General features: G+C 36.2%; 2 protein-coding genes and 1 long non-coding RNA gene across 4 annotated transcripts; 1 reads left to right on the top strand and 2 right to left on the bottom strand.

The window, feature by feature from the left end:
- The first annotated feature begins 6,297 nt into the window (after positions 1–6,297).
- On the top strand, positions 6,298–7,958 carry LOC111476916 (protein BFR2). The gene is made up of 2 exons (XM_023120790.1): positions 6,298–7,034; positions 7,413–7,958. The coding sequence occupies exons 1-2, from the start codon at positions 6,477–6,479 to the stop codon at positions 7,692–7,694; spliced, it is 840 nt and encodes a 279-aa protein (XP_022976558.1). The 5' UTR covers positions 6,298–6,476; the 3' UTR covers positions 7,695–7,958.
- Positions 7,959–13,253: 5,295 nt separating this feature from the next.
- On the bottom strand, positions 13,254–21,129 carry LOC111476915 (universal stress protein PHOS32-like). The gene is made up of 2 exons (XM_023120789.1): positions 20,169–21,129; positions 13,254–13,517 (listed from the first exon to the last, which is right to left on the bottom strand). Exons 1-2 carry the CDS (start codon positions 20,980–20,982, stop codon positions 13,489–13,491), a joined length of 843 nt encoding a protein of 280 aa, XP_022976557.1. The 5' UTR covers positions 20,983–21,129; the 3' UTR covers positions 13,254–13,488.
- Positions 16,558–17,884, bottom strand: LOC111476964. Of its 2 annotated transcripts, XR_002717192.1 has the most exons (3): positions 17,432–17,884; positions 16,998–17,139; positions 16,558–16,825 (listed from the first exon to the last, which is right to left on the bottom strand). It is a non-coding gene; the product is annotated as an uncharacterized LOC111476964 (long non-coding RNA). The 2 variants fall into 2 exon arrangements; XR_002717191.1 differs by lacking the exon at positions 16,558–16,825 and having other exon boundaries at positions 16,882–17,139.
- Positions 21,130–21,576: the final 447 nt, after the last annotated feature.

Genomic DNA, 21,576 nt, shown 5'->3' on the forward strand with positions numbered 1-21,576 from the left:
GGTACACACCGCTTGTCACACTATGGGAGCTGGCCATGCCCAAAGTCGTTACCTTAACACAAGGAGGGAGATGTCGAAAGACAGCCCTAGTGACTAGAGTGAAGTTGTAACAAGGTAGCCATATTGCAAGGTATAACTAGATCACCTCATTTTCAGGAGAGCTAATGTAAAAGTTGGACATTTTGGTTTGACACTGCTTCACACCCAAAAAGAAGCGAGCTACATCCGAGTTAAACTTAGAGAGGAAGTCTTCTTTCGTTTCTCGACGGTGAAATAAGACTAAGTTCATGAGCTTATTATCCTAAGTTGGAACAAGTTGATAGGATCCTTTTTTACGGCCCCATATCCCTACAGTGTGGCGACATAGGGGCGAAAAAGGAAAAAGGAAAGGTTGCCCATATAATAACAATAATAATTTACAAAAAAAAAAATAAACTAGTGGATTACTTTTTAAATTTTCATCGATATTTAAAATAAAAATAAAATATAAAGTTAAACGTTAAACGTAAAAATGGAATTCTTCTCAAGTATAGGGGCATAATCGTAAACTCACTAAAGTTTTGAGATTTTTATATAATTTAAGAATCATAATAGTCTTGAAGAGTGGCCGCGTGTTTCAATGTGGACTCCATTTGATTGGCGGTTTGGTCGTTTTGGTCTTTTCCTTTGTCGTTTTGATATTTTTCAACATTTTTAATACGGTAAAAAATTTGATCAAACTCGGGTCAAATAGTTGACCTTTGATAAAATGATCATTGATATCTTATTCACTGAGTTATGCTTGAATTGATTACTACTGGTAAACATACAGACTAGCTAAAAATTTACTATTTTTTGTCTAAATTTTAGTAAATAATATAGACGAAACTTAAAAAGCATATTATAAAATAAAAAAACAAATATAATAATAATAATAAACTAAATGGCTATGAAATATGTAACCAATTCTTCACTTCATTTCTCCTCCTTGCTTTATTAGTTCAAAGTCAAAGTCAAAGTCAAGCCTTAATTTTGATTGGCTGTGTGGAGTCATCCAATGGGAAGACGCCATCTTTGACTTTGAAATTTAAATAAAACAAAATAAAATAAATCCAAAACCTTAGTGCCATCCTTGTCATCTAATTTCATTTATTAAATTATTTATTTTTGGTGATTTTAATTAATCGTTATTGATTAATCACTACGATGAAAAAAGTCCTTTTTCACGGTAGCGTCCGGAGTCCAAAGGAGCAAAGCTCATTTTCCTATTTAAGGTAAAGCGGTGCATAAAAAATGGTTGGCTTGGCCTATCAAAAATCTGGTTTCTCTACCATTTGCCTTTCTGAATAGAGGGGACATGATTGTCAAATATAAGCTTTTGTCAGGTCGACCACTAAATAAATAAAGAGATCCAAATACCATTCAGGAGTGATAGTGGAGCCGTCAAAGGTGCAATAGAGCGTGTGAGTTGAATTGAGTCGGGTTGAAACAATTTTTAGATTCAACCTAATTGTTCAAGTCGTATATTTTTCAATCCAAATAATCCTTACTAAATAATAAATCCAACCATAATTTTTTTTGGTGGGTTCGGTTTATTCAAGTCATTTATTTAATTTTTTTTGTATTTAATTAAAATAAAATATTGTTTGTAAAGTTTTAAATATTTAATTAGGTAAGATTCACAGCTTAATTTCATATATATTTTTAAAAATGACTTTTTAAATTGTTAGAAATTATTTTTAATGAGTGGTTTGGAGAATGAATAATATAAAAAAAAAATTATAAAAATAAAATAAATATATGTAACGGTCTAAACCCACCACTAGCCGCTAATGAAGTTTTCATACCCTTAAATACTTTGTTCCCCTCTATAATCGATCTGGGATCTCACCATCCACTCCTCTAGGGACTATCGTTCTCGTTGGCATACCGTCCGGTGTCTAACTCTAAGACTATTTGTAGCAACAGTCTACCATTAGCAGATATGGCCGTCTTTGGACTTTCCACAACTGTATAAAAAATGTTTCGTTCCTCACTTCAAACGATATGAGATCTCACAATATATATATATAATAATTGTACAGTAATAAAAAAAATAATTATTTCAAAATTAACTATAAATTTAGATTAGTCATGTACAACCTAATCTAGTGGATGAAATTAATTTCGAAGCCGAACTTTAGAATAGGGTAGTTATTATAAACTTTAATTTATAGCGTTAATGTTGTATTTGTATTTGAGTTAGGCACATCGGTTAATTTCGTATTATGACTAGTACGTGCTTAATGTGTCCCTCTTGTTGAGTGCCTCACCCCGTTCACTAAGCTATTAGCCTACCGAGCACTTACCTGTTTATAGACTTCGTGCTCGTTATCATTATCATTCTCTGTATAGGGCCCATATATATATATAACTTAAATGATTATTGCTATTTTAGATCTATGCATTGAATTTTTATTAATTTTTTAAATTTTGAAAAAGTTAATTAAAGTATTAATTATTATCTTAAACGTCCTTTGATGAACAACAAAATTAATTAATTAATTAATTAAGCACGGAACCAAACCGAGCCAAGGCAGTTTATTGGGCTGCAAGTGGCCGAACGACGACGTTTTGATCAAGTTCAAAAGGAGAGTTACACCTTACACGTCCAAAATAGCCATTGAGCTGTACATTTGGGCCGTTATATTGGGCCTGTAAGGAGGTTTAATGAGCGGCCCCATTGTGTTGGGCCTTCAACCCAATACACTTCCCTGTCTATTATGAACAAGTATATATAGTTTGATGGATATAGCCTCGTAATTTTTTAAAGATTTTTTTGCCAAACTTTTATTTATTTGTTTTATTGTAGAAATAACTTAAAATTAATGGAGATGAAGATGAGGCTCGTGATTGAAGAGAGCTGTTATAGATGATATTAGAGCCAGATATTAGGCGGTGTGTCAGCAAAGACATTAACAGTGGACTTTGACTGTTACAAATGGTAACATAGCCAAGCACGAGGTAGTGTGTCAGTAAGGACGCTGAATGTCACAACCATACTATGAAGATAGTAGGTTGTGAGCCTCATGTCATGACAAGCAAAGCGGCGACGTCCCTCAAGAGATGCCCATCCGGCCAAATGCGAGCCAATATAGAAAAGTGTCATGATGCGATTGAGGACATTGCATCATCCAACACACCACCACGCGAATAGTTATATACTGTGAGCCGATGTTGTTACTCTCTTGCTTGCATATATAACGTCTCTTTCAAAAATCTCTCTTTGGTTTTGTTTTCTATAACCTTCTTCTTAAACCGAGGCCAGAGGCTCGAGCATACGTCGCTTAACCATATACGACATAAGAATGAATTGGCTTAGATCACTTATCGTTGGAAAGTGAGTGCTGCACAATCGCAAAGTCCGCAAGACGATATGTCAGCGAGGATGCTAAGCCCTCAAGAGAGATCTGTTACAAATAGTATCAAAGTTAGGCACTGAGCGATGTGCCAACAAGGACGTTGAACCCCCAAGGGAGGTGAATTCCTTACAAGAGTGTAGAAACGCGTTTTAAAACATTGAGGGGAAGTCCAGAAGAAAAACCTCAAAAAAACACAATATCTGCTATGTTAGGCTCTTACTTCTAAATAAGACGTATTTTCGTCCGAACCCACTAGAAAACACACTATACTATATAAAACGTCTTTATCTTTTATTTTATTTTATTTGAGTAGGATATTGTTGATATAGTAGGGAATTAAATGATATTGAAAGCAATGAAAATGTATACATACGAAGACAATGCATCTATCATTTTCCATAAATCATTTTGAACCCAAAAACTAATGAATACTCTTACAATGGTCCACTGATATCCAAATCCAAACCATAGGAGGGCAATGGAGGTAATTATTGTATGAAACTGACACGATACCATTTAATAATCCCGACTATATCATTAAATAATAATAATAAACTAACGCTCTTAATATTTATTTTAGCGCAAATAAATTATAATTCCACGTATTTTAACAGTAATTAACATATTATTCCAAGCAGTGCAACAACGATCAGAGGTACAAGACATGTTGGAAAAAACCTAAAGAGGGGCGGATCGAGTAAAGCAAGTACGACTCCAAACACTACGTGATGAATTGAAGGCAATGAAGATGGAGTATATCACATATGTACAAACTACACTGAATCCACTTAGGAACAAGGGTGAAACCCTAATTCACGAGTTGTGTAGCTAATTTTGTAGTTACCGAGCACGAATCGAAAAATAAATTTTAATTTTTCGTACCCGAAAAATTGTATTAAAAAAATAGTAATTTGCTAATTTTTTTTTCACAATAATAATTTTAATTTGAGTATAATTTAATTAATTAATTAATAATTATTATATTTTGAAGTACGACTAAATTTCAATATTAATTTTATTATTATTATTATTATTATTATTTTAGTTCCATCTTTTGTGTTCCCCCAATAATACGGTTAGTTCGAGGTGGGGCCCACAGGACATGTGGATAGAATGAATAAAATTAAAAAAAAAAGCAATAAAAATCGTGTTTTTCTTTTGATCCTGCACGCTACACCACACAATTGGTGTGTTGTCTCTGCTTTTGTGCCACGTATTGATTCCAAGTATTTGCTGGCCTTGAATCCTCCAACCCCTTCTCCATATCTCCACGTCACCCATCTCAGATTTTCTTCGATCTCATATCCTCCACCTCAGACTCCAGCCCACGTGTCGGATTCTGCCACCTCATCGCTTTTTTTGCTTTTTACTTTTTTACTTTTTTACTTTTTTGTTTTTGTTTTTGTTTTTAATTAAAGAATAAAATAAAATAATTTGAAATATAAATAGGATAATGCCACGAACGTGGACACCGTTTCTCCACGACAACGCTTCCCACTCCTCTTTGCCTCTCCACCACATTCCCCATCCCTCTCCTTTTTTTTTTTTTTTTAATCTATTTATTTATTTATTTATTTCTACTTTTTCATTTTTATTATTTAATTCAGTCATTTTTTAAAAAATTAAATTCAACATGCTGAGTTGGATTTGAAAATTTATCTAGGTTAGGTTAAAAAAAAATTAAAATTTTATGGATGGAATTAATTTACTCTTCAAATTTATTATTATTTATTCTTCAACCACTTTTAAAAATAATTAAAAAAATTATTTAGAAAAAATGAAAAGGAAAAGCTTAAAAATGATATCTTAACGTGAATTGTGCTAGCGAGGATGCTGGCCACAAGGAAGAATAAGTACGTTGGGCACAAAGGGATGGAGGGAAAACCCAGAACGAAAAAAAAAATAAGATATCTACTAGCGGTGGACTAAGATCAGTCATCAACGGTGTGTCAAGAAGGCTGCTAGCCCTCAGAGAGAAAACAATATAAGCTAGCGGTGGACTTGGGTCAATTATTGAGCACTATGCCAACGAGTACGTTGGGCCCAAGGGGGTGGAGAGGAAACCAAGAATGAAGAAGAGAACAATATCTGTCAGTGGACTAAGGTCAATCATTAACCGTGTGCCAATGAGACCACTGGCCCTAAAAAATTAGATTATACACCACATTATTAGAATAATAAACAATATCCACTGAGTTGTTAATATACATATATCGAGATTGAATTGTAAATGGTTTAAAAATAAATAAATATATGAATTATTTTTTCAATTCAAACCATTTAATTTATTTATTTTAAAATGTGTGGTAAAATAAAAGATATAAAATATGAAAATAAGGAAAAAGAAAAGAGAATAAAAGGGAAAAGGAAATAAGAAAAGGCAGAGGGGGTGAAACGCTGGCATCGTTGCCACGTTGGCGTACGGAGATAGCGTTAAAGAGAGGTTTCAGGATGGCTTCACGTGGCTAATGTTCTTCGTGGACCAGAGGGCGCCACGTAGGAACAGCTTCGAATCTTGAGGCTTATCAAACTAGGCTGACACGTCATCACCCAATCTGAGGAAGGCCAAAAGAAAATATCTGGGAGAGCGAGTCCAGCAGTGAAAGGTCATAAAGATATGCCAATAAATTTACTCTCCATGAGAAGTCGACACGTGGCACACGGTTAGCCGTATGAATGGCAGACGTGCGAGCCAGAAAATGATCTCCTGCGAAAGAATGTGGAACCGCTGAAACCCCGCAGGCCCACAGGATTTCGCCACGCGTCAAAACGACAGCCGGTGGATGGAATCTGTGGAAGCGTCGAAGTTCACTATTAAAGATATTTTATATATTGAGGTGGGGGGGGGTGTGAAATGTCTGAAATAGGCCTGAGAAATATTTAGGGCGAAGATTAAGGGCAGTTATCCTAATATAAGCAAATTGTACTTTCCCCTTCCCTGCACCTTTTATTATTCGGCGTTTTCTTCGGAATGAACAGATAAAAAGGGAAATGCAAGATCGAGAAGAAGAAATCAGCGGCTGAAAAATCGAAGGCGGAAGAACAAGAAGATCAAGTAGAAGAAGAAGAGGGAATCGGAGATTTCGGAGAAGAAATATGAAGAAGTGCGAGCTGTGTGGGCAGCAAGCGAGGATGTTCTGTGAGTCGGATCAGGCCAACCTGTGTTGGGACTGCGATGAGAATGTTCACTGTGCTAATTTTCTTGTCGCTAAACATTCTCGGAGCCTTCTTTGTCATGCGTGCCAATCGCCTACTCCATGGGCGGCTTCTGGTCGGAAGCTTACGCCGACGGTTTCCGTGTGCGAAGGTTGTGTTGAAGTCCATCGTGGTAAATGCGGGGAAGGTAGATATATAGAACGGCGTAGAGATAACGAGGAGGAAGTTGATGATGGTGATGATTTTGACGATGGTGAAGGTTTCGAGAGTTATGAGGGAGGTGATAGTGAGGAAGATGAGTATGACGATGAGTTGGAGGAGGAGGACGAGGAAGACGATGAGGACGGAGAAAACCAGGTGGTGCCGTGGTCTTGTGCATCGTCCTCGTCCCCACCACCGCCTCCGACAGTGACATCTAGCAGCGAGGGCGAGATTTCAACCGGCGCTGGTGTCACATCGAAGCGTATGAGAAAGTGCGACGTCGATCTCGAATCCGATGTATGTATTCTTTAGTTTTTTTTCTCTTTTTTTTTTTCTTCTGTTATTCCTCCAGTTTTCTTTTTCCTTACTCTGCGCTGAAGGTAATCGTTTGTGATTTTGAAATCTTTTGTTCGTTCATTCGCTTTTCTAGAATCGGTGATTTGATCAAATCATATCGTGTTCTCTCATGAAAAAAACCTTGTCGTTTTCATTTCGTAAGTGAATGAAGACTCCAGATTCGTACCGAATCGTTCTGTTTTATAACCTTCTTAACCTACGATTCTGATTGAAATCGTATGTAATATGCCGATCTGAAACATAATCACTATTTTTCTAGTTCATAATTTTAAGGTGATCCAAACAAAGTTTTAACAATCGCTTGCTTCTTGAATGCAGGACGGCATCGAGTGTTCTTCTGCGCGACAGAGTACAAGGCCATTTTTCAATGAGGAAGCGACTTCCTCGAGTTCCTATAGGCCACTGAAGCAATCAAGAGTCACGGGACCGACACAATCACCGAGCACCACACCGGACGATGAAGCTTATAAAGCAGATTTAAAATCCACATCTGTTGTTAGATCTATCCAGAAGCTCCAGAATCGTCCGCCCACAGACATTAACGACGCTTCCAAAATGATTTTTGGGATATGCAAAATGAGTAGAGATCAGAATCGTTGATTCTTCACTAACCACACAATGGAAGGTAGCTAGGGCTTTTTCTTTTCCCTTTGGGGGTTTTTTTTTCCCCCCATTTTTCTCTCTAATTGTCTGTCATGATCGATTAATAGGTTTTTACCTGTTTGCTCAACTGTGTACAACCTAGAATCCCCCTCCCTATTTTCCATTAGATCAACTATCATCATCATTTGTGAAGCCTGTTCATGTGTACCCAGATATTAATTTACCCCACTACATTCTATTAATAGAGTTCTCTTTCACTTCCCTTTATGAGTGTTATGTTAATGCATTATCGCAGTCAATATTAGTAAGTTGTGTCTTGTGGGTCTCCCATGACCAGGAGAGATGTATTCATTCATATAGAATATGCATAAGCCCATACCCCCTAATCTCAATTGGGAGCCATCGTTATCCTCTCCCACAGCATTTTTAGGTCAAGGAAGCCGCTTTTTGGGATTTCCCCCATAGAAGATGAGACCCAATACCGAACTGAAGGTAATCATTCATCTTTATATTATTTAATGTTCTTGTATCCTCATGTTGGTGCCTGTATAATGATTATAATAGTAAGTTCATGGCCGACCTTGTTGATTGGAATCTCCATGTTTGCATACATTTCAGAAAGTATGGTCTGTGTTTGCTGCTGCCCTTCAAATTCTTAGCTAGGATTTTGATCAAGAATGATCTTTTTAAGTTTGCCAATTCCTTTTGGGTCAATTTTTATGAGTGGTTCTTAGACTTCCTCCCTGTTCAAAACCATGACTACATTCAGGCCATTGGTTGACTACAAATTCCTTGATGTTAACAGATAAGTGTTTGGAAACAATTATCCACGATACCCATTTACTTTTTTCAAGAACCATCTTGGCCATATGTTTTGAAAGAGAGAGGAAGAGAGAGAAAGACCACTTGGAATTTAGAAATAGAATTGGAATTTATCCTTGCCACTCGTTTTTGAACGATGGGCGGCGAGAAGTGTAGGCATGTGTGTGGTTGTGTGTGTTGTAGGGTGTGTCTTGATGCATGAGACAAGCAGGCCATGGATTGGTGGATGGTTATGGTGAAATGTTAGGTATAGATTGTTTTTAAATTGTGGGTTTTGGTTATTTCTTGCACTTAAAACTTCCTTCTGTGGAAGAGATTTGGTTGTTGGAAATAAAATAAGGATGTAGTGTTGATATTTTTTGTGTGTGCCAAACAGGTTTTTGCTGAAGAATATTGGAGATTTGTTGTGGTGTGATCCTTGCTTTCTTTAGGAGATTCTATGTGGGTATTATATTTTAGGGCAGAAAAAACAAATTTTACCCTAAATTGGTTTAGTGGTTGAACTCCTAAATCTATTTGGTCTAGAATAGGTCTTATGTGCATCAGTCTGTACATCGTATTTCTAAATTTTTATAAGATCCCCCTGAAATTCTTTTCAAAGCTTGTTGAATAATTTTTTTGGATTCCTTCATCTCACCAAGTCTTACTAAATAACGAGCTAATGAATCTCCTTTATGAAGATCTCATGGTATTTCGGAAGCTTGCAGCATTGTGTAGCTTATTTTTATTATTTATTGAAACTAATATGATGGAAGCTTACAAATAAATTCAAACACGTCAAAAGAGAAACAAAAAAATAAACACGTACCCCCTAGGCTTTGTGGCCTAAGTGAGCTACCTTGTGCTGCTACCCTATGGCACATACGTGTGTAACAGTGTGGTGGGTGAGCGTGTTGAGACGAGTGTCTTGGGCGACTTCCTTTGAAATGGATTTTTCAAGGACAGTATTGGGAGACACAAGTGTGCCGGTATTGCGTCTTAGCTCATGTGTTGGAGGTTGTTACATACACCTGCTATTTGGCACGGTATCTTTAAATGACTTAACATGGGCATGAGAGCGTCGATGCCTCGATAGAATTCGATTGGATGGATGTTTGGGAAGTCTTGATGAGATGAGTAACATGTGGGCCCGTTCTCGAAGACATGATCGAGTGAGTTGCGATGGCTGACGGCACCCCAAGACTTGGGATGATGTCAAGGCATATGAACCATGTTGGTGGGGATCGAGATGACAAGATGAAATGTAGCGTTGCATTGAGAGACCTTGGCGCCGAACAGAGGCAAGGTCGAGTTGGTGTAGAGGTAAGTTGGATGTGTCGCAGACGATTTAACATGCACGCGTAGGCGGCGTGTGTGGTTGAACAAGCATATAATTTGCACAAGCGATTTTCGATTGGCGAAGACAAACCTCGCCTAATGCCCGACGAAACCATAAAGTTGGACGAAAAAAGACAAATCTCGCCTAAGGCCCGACGAAACCATAAAGTCACGAAAAAAGACAAACTTCGCATAAGGCACAACGGAACCATAAAGTCGGACGAAAAAAGACAAACCTCACCTAAGGCAAACCATTGGACGAAAAATATATATGGGGATTAATTCTCGTTGGTTGTGAGCGCAAGGCGCAATATTACGACACTGCGCAAGGCGCAATATTACGACACTGCGCAAGGCGCAATATTACGACACCGCGCAAGGCGCAATATTACGACACCGCGCAAGGCGCAATATTACGACACCACGCAATTTTATTCTTTTGTTTATGACGTTTTTTACCCTCAAATTCAATATAGTTTTATCGTTTAGGATATATTTTATAATTTAACGGTTCCTTTTAAATATATAAAATCAAACAAAATTGCCTTACATTCGTCTTTTAGCATATAGTTTTAATTTTAATTAAATTAGAAAGGGAATCTTACTCTTTTCTGATAAATAAATTTAAGAAAAAAAAAACCCTCATTTTTTACCATTCAATAGATTTGTGGCAGCTTTACTGTTGTCCGGGATTATCTCTCCAATATTTATTTAGAAATCTTAGATCGTGCGGCGTTATGATCATCACACGCTCATGACTGTCTTAGTAGAATCCAATATTTTTGATCCTGACTTTGTGGCGCTTTAGGAGAGGTGTCTTGATAGAATCCAAGCTTGTTCAATCACACACGCTAGTCATTTGGCTCGACCTTGACCCGCCAACATTTATTTGGAAATCTTAGACTATAAAAAATGCTAAATTATAAAATAATTTCAATTATACTCTCTGAAAATTTTAATTTTAACTTTTAAATATAAAAAAAAAAAAAAAAATTGAAGGTTTAAAATAAAAAATGGATTTATTTATTAGGTTAGAAAATAAAAAAAGAGTAGGAAAAGACAAAGTAGTTAGTAATATATAATATTTATTTGGATGTGACCAACAGACCATAAGCTAAGTTATGGGTCAAACTTATAATATAAATTAAAATATATTCATAAATATTAATTTATTCCACTAATCATTTTCATCCAAATTAATTATGCCTTAAGATTCACCTCACAACCATTTAGGATAAACACAATTTTATTTTAATCATCTATTTCTTTACCAATAAATATTTTTTAAAAATTTAATTCACTTTTTAATGCATTTATTATAATATAAAAAAAACTATATATAATTTTAAAAAATAATAAGAATGTTACACGTTCATATCTGACTAATTTAGCTAAAAACTTTATATTATAAGATTCACACTTTATATTATAAGATTCACACCTAATATTATAAATTATGCAAATGAGAGGAAGAAAATGATTTTTGAATTTCCACACATATTTAGTAATTAAATCAAGTAACCAATTATCCCATCTAGTTGTTGGGTTCATTTGTGTGGCTGTTATTTATTTATTTATTTATTTATTTATTTATTTATTTATTATTATTATTATTATTATTATTATTGCTTTGAACCCAAATATGGAAATTGCCTCTATCCTGAATTTCAATTATGTTATCCATTTTTATGTTATGTTATTGGCATTATTATAGTTGCAAGAAAATAATAATAATAATTTTTATAAAAAAAAAATTAAAAAATTAAAAGAATAATGTCAATCATATGATAACTTTTCTTTTCCTAACCACATGTTTAGATCCAATGCTTTAACTATTTCAACTAATTCTATGCCATTTGGCCTTCAAAACATTATGAGAATTTATTGTTAATCCTATTTTTAGTTATATTAAATGCGTCATTGAGCCCGAGCTTGATTTTAAGTGTCTTTGTATCTAAAATATTCTTTAGCTTTGACCTATTTTGTAACAATTCAACCTCATCACCAGTAGATATTGTTCACTTTAAACTTTTTCTTTTGAGCTTCTCGTCAAGGCTTTACCTATTTTGTAACAATTTAAACTCATTACTAATAGATATTGTTCACGATGTGATACACTTATCACAATCGCATTTCGATGGCAGCGGACTTGCGATTGTGCGGCACTCATTTTTTAGCAACAAGTGACCTAAACTTATTCGTTCTCGCGTCACTTACGGTCAAGCGATGTATGCTTGAGCCTCTGGCCTCGGTTAAAGAGATTTTGAAATAGAGTTTTGAAAGCAAGATTTGAGAAACTGAAATTGGTGTTATATAGGAATGTAAGCAAAATGCAACAACAACGACTTGTTGCATATAACTATCGGGTAGAGAGAGCTTCTCCTCAAGGTTTTGAAATGCTTCCTCCTCCTCAACCAAAGTGGGATCTCACATATTTATTCGACGACGTCTTTTAAAATTCACGAGCCTGTTCTGTTAAACGTAGGATAGATTCATTTGTCTTGGAGTTACATCTTCCACACCTTTAAATGCAAAGGGTCCAACCCCTTTGCGATTTGTTGTCAACTAGGTGGCCTAGGAAAAGGTATATTTTATTTCCTTGGTCTCATTTTGCTGATTGATCCCTCGTTCTTAGTTAGATGGGAGGTTGTAGGTCCTCTATCTGGAGGGCATGTCCTGCACCCATCCAAGTTCATGCTATAATTCAATACTTGCTTTAAACTCACTAACATATTCAAATGCCCTTCCAACCCCACAAGCAAGAGTCACCCATTGTTGGACAGAGTAAAATGCAAAGACAGACAGATCATCTGACAACAACAAGTGGCTGAAAAAGAAGGATAAAAAGAGATAAAAAAAAGTTAAGAGGTGAGAATAAAGCACACAATTCCTAATGCTTCCAAGCTTGTCCTTCCATTGCTGTGCACCAGACAACCCAATTCCTGCAGCCTTCCAGAGATAAGAGTGATGGCAAATCCAGAATCAAATTTCACTTCTCCTAAGTTCCTAACCCATAATGCTTAACTATAACCTATTACACGTAGATACCTACGCTCTATACATGTATGTGTGAGATCCCACATCGGTTGGAGGAGAGACCGAAACATTTCTTGTAAGGGTGTGGAAACATATCCCTAGAAGACGGGGTTTAAAGCCCGAAAAGGAAAGCTCAAAAAGGACAATATCTACTAACAGCGAGCTTTCGCTGTTATAGTACAACTATTCTTGGGTTGGATTGTCTTTCATTTTGAAGAAGTATGTACTATAATAGTATTGATAATTTTCTCGAGCCCTCGAGCCGATTAACTATCACCTGTCTATCTTCGGAAACCGGGGGCTTTTGCTGAGTAATATTAAGAAGGGTCATAAAGAACTATGGAGATTTTTACAATTAAACCATTAATGAGACATTCAAGCGAACACAACAAATTTGTTCGAGGATTTTGGTAATTATCAACCAGATAGATAATAATCGTGGCAGAAGAGGGAAATATATTATTGATATCAAACGAATTAAGCAATATGAAAGGCCATACATCAATTTCAAATCATGCAGACATTATTTTCTTATTCACGGTTTCCTTGTGTGGGGGAAAACAGGGGCTCTGCAATTCAGATTCAAAATCGACAATCCAGTTTGCACCTCAGCTAATCAGGATGATGCAAGCTTTTCATGACAAACTACAAGAAGGAATACAAACAAAGATTAAACACCTACATACAGATGATATGAAACTCATGAAACAAATTTTCATTTGGAGAAACAAAATAAGCCAGGGAGTTAGTTGTATAGAGATCTAAACAGAGGAATTGGGTACATATCCTCATGGGAAAACCCATCTTTGATTTGGATATTACCATCTAAACACCCGTGGAAAGAGAGACGGCACCTAGTCATAGTCATTTATTGATGCCATTTATGTAACGATCCTAGCCACTGCTAGCACATATTTTCCTCTTTGGGCTTTCCCTCTTGGGCTTCCCCTCAAAGTTTTTAAAACGCATCTGCTAGGGAGACGTTTTCACGTCCTTGTAAAGAGTGCTTCGTTCTCCTCCCCAACTGACGTGAGATCTCACAATTTAAAAGGTATCATAACTCCGGAAACACATTTAGTCTACCGCTAGCAGATATTGTTCTCTTTAATTTTTCCTCTTTGGGCTTTCCCTCAAGGTTTTTAAAACACATTTGCTGGGGAAATGTTTCCACACCTTTATAAAGAATGTTTCATTCTTCTCCTCAACCGATGTAGGATCCCACAGTTTAAAAAGTATCATAACTCCCGAAAACACATACCCATTTAAGCTCTAAGGGAAGCACAAGCACATTGAAAAGCAATTGAAAAGCAACATGTTATCATATACATATCACTCAAGAAACGATAGTGGTGAAATACATTCTACAAACTTGAATGGAACACGGCGGGGCTAAGATTTGTAATCTAATTTATAATCTTGCAAACTGCAAAACACAAACATAATATATATGTTACTTTGGGTATCGTGCAAAAAGTTGACTGCACATCTAAGATAGCAACACTTAAACGCAATAACAATCAAACTGAAGTGTAATGTTTCATTCTTTTTACTATAAAAATGACACATATACGTAGGACAAACCACTAAACCAAGAGGGAAGGCACCATAACTACTAAATCAAGAAGGCAATTCTTTTAGGACAAATATCTTGTAGGGCAAACCCATGGAAAAGCTTGGAAAATGAACATCGAAGGGAAGCATTCAGTTTAGCCGACTCAAAACAGAGCGACCAGCATCTTTGCTGGCTTAAAAAAATTCTTGATTGTGTTCCTGCCAAAGTTCTGAAATAATAACTTTAGCTGCATTTACTTTTCCCATAATAATAGAGGCCTTGAAGGAAAACAAGAACCAGTGAGCAAACAAAGTGCATTGCACTTACAGTTATTGAAGAACTACGAGTACTGAAGAACCCAAAAAGCTGTTGCCAACAGATAACGCAAAAGAGAAATCAATTAATAGATGCTTCCAGCTTTTTGAATCCAAGCAGCACAGTAGTCAACTTATGTCATAAGGGAGGATGATGGAGTCTTCTTTTGTAAATCATTCGAGGAATTCAAGCTGCTCTTAAGCAAAATCCAAATCCAGATAATGATATTAATTTTAAGACATTTAGATTTCCATAAAGCCGAGAAATTCTCTTAATGGATTGGAAATGATACTGCCAAATGTTTAAAGAGAGATTTAACCGTGAAAATACCTGAAGGATCAAGGCACCAATTCTTTGAATCAGCATAATCGACTACCATAAAGAGGTTTTCAGTTAATTTCCCCTCATCAATCATCACTTCTTTGATAAACTGTTTCTCCGTTAAAGATAAAATCCACCCCCCTCCGTTACTCCCTCCCATAAAAAGCTCCTCAATATTTAAAACCGAACAAAGATTCAAGGAAATGAAGAGGACATTCTAAAGAAAGGCAAAAAGGAGAGTGGATTTCCAGTTTAGTCTAAAAATGGGTAAGCCTAAACCCCCTAGGGAACCATGCCCTTTTCAAATACGAGAGACTCTTTATAACCTTCCTCCACAATTGAGCCCCAAAAGGAGGGTTTAAGAATATGGTCATAAAGAAAGCCCAAGTATATTATGAGCAACAGAAAAACCTTGCACCCCACAAAGTTGTCCCTACCTAACCTACCAAAGCAGATCTCAGTTGATATCAGTCACAAAGCAGCTCTCCTAATATATATTTAAACCATGGACAGATTCAACCTCCGATATGAACCCTATCATGATTGGCCAAAGAACCCCCTCCTAGATTTGAAGATGTTATTGGCAGCACATTGCAAACGAGGTTTACATCCTTTAGCCAGATTAAAAACTGAAGGTACCTTCAATAAATCTTAAAATTAGTCCACATAGTTAGTTTATTGTTGATTTTCTTCCTAAACATTTAGTTTCTATTAGCATCCCCTTTATAAATTATAAAAATAAATCCAGTGTCTTTTTCTTGTATGAAAATTTATTATTGAAGGTACAAAGACTAAAATTAGACATTTGAAAGGACAAGAACCAAAATGGTATTTTAACCTAGATGCATATATATTTAACTGCTATATTATACAACTTAATTCCAAATGAAAATTTATTGTTATTATTATTATATATATTTATGCTCAGATGACTAAACGACAATTTTTTTAGACACTTATCTTTGATAAATTAAAAATTATTAAAAAAACATTATTTCAAAGCAATTTCAAGTCATTTAAGGTTTATCTTAAACAAAATATACTTATCTAAATACACCATTTTTCTATATATATATATATAAATTAAGCTTATGTGTTGAATTGTCAAAACGAAATTGGAATTTTTAACAATTTATCCAAAGTTCACAAAACATAATTTTCCTTCTAAAAGTAAAGTCAAACACTGAAACATCGAAATAATAAACTCGTGTGGTGCGTTGTGAACACAAGGATTAGAAGAAAATACAATATAAAGATTACTCCTGTAGTTCTACTAAAAAATTATGTTTTGCAAGGGAGTGGCAAATTTTCAACTTAGACAAGCAAAGGGCATATTCATATATCCATTGATAATAACAGGTCCTTTAATGAATAACTAGCATTTGAGCCACAACAATGAATAAAGGCAGTCTCCCGAACAATACTTGGCTATGCATCTTAACAAAGAGCTCCTACTAATTCTCAAAATGCGGTTATATTTCTAGATCAAATAAAAAAAAAATGGTTTCATTACTAATTAAAATATAATATAAAAAACAAGAATGTTTCACCTAAAAAAAATGTTTAGGTGGCCAAGTTCTGTTATTTTCTGTATAGGAACATTTTCAAGTTTCAACTTCCCTAAATATCATGTAAATACTTTGGAGGTTCCTTTTGTCGAGCTGATTTTCGGATGCTCCTTTCATAATCTTTCAACTTATTCCATGAAGTTGGTTTTCAACTTGTTCCTTTTGTTGAACTGTATTTTGGTCATTAAGCTTTGGTCCTTCATTTTATTTTAATTTTAACAAATTAATGGCGTTGGACTATGTGTAATAGCATGTTAATAGGAGCATGATTCCAAGCCACATAAGTAAGAGATGAGGGAACATGGAAAACAACATAACAAGGAACAAAAGGGAAATTGTTTTAAAGAAGTTTTAAGGATTAAAATACACATTATGAAAATTTAGGGACCAAAATGCTAGGAAGCACGAACACAAATACATATGGACATGCTCTAGACACATGTCCGACACGCTAAAAGAATGTGTCTGAATCCTTTTTCCTCCATGGACATGGCTCTATAAAATATTTAACCTAAAAATTGGAGAAAACATTAGAATTTTCTTATAGACGGAATCTTATATATTAACCAATCCTAACTTATTGGGATGACATCTTTTTCCTCTGGTTCTAACTAACTAAATTTTTCTTCATCTTTTTGAATATTGTTAATTAACTTAACTTTGTAGGTTCGTAGTGAAGTATACTTTGTAATTTTATTAAATTTGCATGTTTTATCATTAGAGAAATACTAATATATCAACATACATATATGTATATATACATTATTTTTAAAAAACGTGTCTTCAGCGTATCTGTGACCTACTTTTTTAGAAATTGATGTGTCACCGTGTTTGTGTCCAAGCTTTTTAGCAAAAATGGGTTTTAAACCAAAAATATACCATGGAAAGAGTGAAAAAGCACACATACGTTTACAGAAAGAATCTCCCACAAACAAGCAATTATTTCCCTAATAAGAGGCTATTTCATTGATAAATTGGAATATACAAAAAGTGGAAGGAAAGCCTCAGCCTGGGGTATGGGAGTTACAAAAAAAAAAAAAAAAATTAAAAAAATTAAAAAAAAAAAAAAAAAAAAAACAGCGCAAAAAAGAAGCCTCCAACTAGTGCAGACAGAAGAAAACGAGTTAAAAAAGGTTTAGATATGTTGAACCAAGACCAGGAAACTATAAGAATATGGTCCAACAAAAGAAAAAAGATCCCTTACCCCCTACAAAAAACTTTCTAACTGGAATGTCCAAAGAAAAGCTCTAATAATATTCTTACCTAGACGTAGGTTTCACTTTGAAAGGAAGGCCACTGGAGAAAATTAAAGAATTCTGTTCGTCCTCCTTGGAAAAACAATAAGCTAATAAAAAAGAGATGGTATTCAGATCCTTCACCATCTTCATATACTAAGCACCAATTAGGAGAAAGACAACAAATGGGGATTGTCCTATGAACTTTGTCATGAGCGTTGGTAATCTTCAAGAAAAACTCCGACATGAAAATCTTTACTCTCTAAGGATAATTAATATTCCAACTCCATTTGCAAAGGTATGGATCAACGGTACAAAAATCGTTTGGAATATATAACCAAAGGCACTTATATTTGAAAGCACATACGGTCTTGTCTTTGAGCCACAACCATCTATCTTGGCGAGGTAGGAGGCTGCACCAACTAATGAGTAATGAGGTCCATATGTGATATCCATTTGGTTGTCCCATGATTACTGAAGTTCCTTTTGAAAGCTAAATCCCAAGAAGACAGATTAAAATTTCCACACATAACTGATAAGATAATTTTTACAGTTTGGATGTTCTTGACATGGTCAGTACAAAGATCCTTCTAAATTTTTATATTTTTGTTGTTTCCCACGACCAAAACTTAATTCTTTCTACGAGAAGATAAACGTGTGTGGAGGGGCACTCCTTTTTTTCTCATTTCCAATCAACAATCTATTTGTTGGCAACGACGCAAGATTCAATTATTTGCCTTCCCTCGATAAAAGTTACATGCAATTTAATTATCATATCTGGAAGAATCTACCTTAGATGTTTAGCAAGGACTTTAGTAATGATCTTGAAAGGGCAGATGGTGAGACGGATGGTCTTGAATATAGTTCTCTTTTTAGCATCATCACTCTATGGAATAAGGCATGTGCAAGTCTCTTTGCCCAAGAACTGATAATCGAATTCTCTCTCTCTCAATATATTTGACATGAGAATTCTCCAACATCTTTGGAAGAACTTTGCAGTAAAACCATTAGGCACAGGATCTTTACATGAGCCTAAACCGTGCATTGCTTGGAAATTTTGGCTTTCATGAGGTTACCTGACAACATGTGTCTTTGACTTCCAGAAATAGGCCACGGTGACAAACTAGTATCGATATCAAGCCAGTAAATTAAAGTATATTTTCTGTATGAGTATCTGTAATCTTATTTGCTAATAAGATCAAACCACATAATCCTAGTGCTGGATCACTAGTTAAAGATGCGGGGACATGAGACAGATCACTTGGGCTTGCAATTCTCCGTGCACATAGTCCTCGAAAATGATTAGTAATAAACCTTCAACGTCAAGTAACGTCATCTGAAGACCAAACTCACAGCATATACATTTGGGGAATCAGCCATGGATCCAAAGAGGCAGGCAAAAGAGTTTTGCGAAAAGATAGATCACTCAAGATAACAAGAACTATGAACTTTCAGTATCGGAATTTCACCATCCATATAACATTCAAAGAAGAACTGAAAAAATATAATATGAGATCCCACGTCGGTTGGGGAGGAGAACGAAACATTATTTACAAGGTGTGGAAACATTTCCCTAACATATGTGTTTTAAAAACCTTGAGGGGAAGCCTAAGGGAAAGCCTAAAGAAGACAATATCTGCTAGCGGTGAGCTTAACCGTTACAAATGGTATCAGAGCCCGACACTGGGCGATGTGTCAGCAAGGAGGCTGATCCCCGAAGGGGGGTGGACACAAGGTGGTGTGCCAGCAAGGACGCTAGACCCCGAAGGGGGTCCCAGATCGATTGGAGAAGGGAACGAGTGCCAGCGAGGACGCTGGCCCCAAAGTGGGGATGGATTGTGAGATCCGACGTCGGTTGGGGAGGAGAACGAAGCATTCTTTGTAAGGGTGTGGAAACTTCTCCCTAGTGTTTTAAAAACCTTGAGGGGAAGCCCAAGAGGGAAAGCTCATAGAGGACAATATCGGCTAGGGTAGGCTTGGGGCGTTACATTATCATCATATTTTACTTAAAAACAAGAATTTTCAGATATTCCAAAGTTCATTAATACCAAATCCGAATTTCCCATATTTTGGGAGAAACCCCACAGCACAATGCTATTCAAATTAAAGTTAAAAAGATATAATTGAGCATGAAATTCAGAAGTACACACAGGAAACTTATAACATTACGATACACTTAGCATTCAACTTTATGAAGATTGAAAACTAAGCTACGGCTAATTTAAAATCGGTTCTATTTTCAGAGATGAAATAAAATCATTAGTTATAATGCAAGAACCAATCATGGAAAACAGAGATGCCTAACCTTTGGACTCCACGGCCTCAGCAACAGGCTTTTCCCGGGCGTCATCGTGCTGCTTCTGCACATCAACAGACTTTTCGGGGGCGCCATTGTCCTGCTTCTTCGCAGCAACAGAATCACAACCGATCCCAACATCCTTCTCATCCGGAAAACGCACCACCACAACAGGACACACACAATGATGCACGCAATAATCGCTAACGGTTCCGAGCCCACCATCATTTCCACGCTTTGCAGCACCAAAACCCCGACTGCTCATGATCAGCGCATTCAGCCCCAATCTCTCCACTTCTAAACAAAGCCTCTCTCTCATATCATGATCCTTCACAATATGAATCTTATACGGAATCTGAATATCTTTCAACGGCTTAGCAAGATCAGCAGCTTTGGAGGCAGTGAATGCATCAAAATCATCCTCCAATTTACGTTTCGAACGCTCGGTACGGTTCAGATGTTGACCATTAACAGAGTTACCAGAATTATGATCGTCAGGATTATCATCAGCGGTATCGAGAGTAATGTCGATGGAGCCCCAATCGGCACCGAAGAGGACGGAAGTAGGGCTAACATGGAGGAGAATGACAGCATCACCAGGACGAATGTAGTGTAGAACAGCCCAATGAATAGCAAAAGCACTCTCCTCGGAGAGGTCGACAGCCACCCCAATCCTGCGACGGGCGCCGGCAGTGGGGGTGGGGGTGGCGACGGGGGTGGCGGTGGAGGTGTGGCGAGGGGAAGCTGGATGGTGGATTTTGATGTTGGGTAGGTGCGGGTCTGGTTCCAAGGTTGGTTTTCGAAGCTGGTGCTGAAGATCCATGGAGAATTCAGAATCTGTAAATTCAGAGAAATTGAAGAAGAGAAGAGAAGAAATCACGGAAGAACAGGTCGGAAATGGAAATAAATTATAGACGAAATGGACGATGGGAGAATGTTTTAAGAGCGAGAAAATTCCGGCCCGTGGTTCAGGAAGAAGAACCTATATTTAAATTCCCGTTGTTTTCTTTTAATAAAATCTTTTTTATTTAATAAATTAATTAAATCATATGATAATTTTGATTTTTTAATAACATAAAATATCAAATAAATTATTTCCACACCATTATTTTCGGCATGTTTGCTATTCTTCTTTGTTGGTCTTGTTTGTTTTCAACCACTCAATTTACTTGGTTTCATCTTTTACGAGGGTCTAATCCTATTTGGATCAGTGTTTTGTACTCTTTAGGGACCGAACCTAATATAATTTTGTAATGGTCCAAATTCGGGAGGGTTTTACTCATGTCTCGCATTGTCTAGTGACTAGACTTGATATCATCTTGTAATGGTCCAAGCCCAAGGAAGGTATAGTTCCTGTTTGGATCAGTATTTTGTACTATCTATGACCGGACCTGATATCATTTTGTAATGGTCCAAA

This window comes from Cucurbita maxima, unplaced genomic scaffold (genome assembly GCF_002738345.1).
Source record: "Cucurbita maxima cultivar Rimu unplaced genomic scaffold, Cmax_1.0 Cma_Scf00003, whole genome shotgun sequence".
NCBI lineage: Eukaryota > Viridiplantae > Streptophyta > Magnoliopsida > Cucurbitales > Cucurbitaceae > Cucurbita > Cucurbita maxima.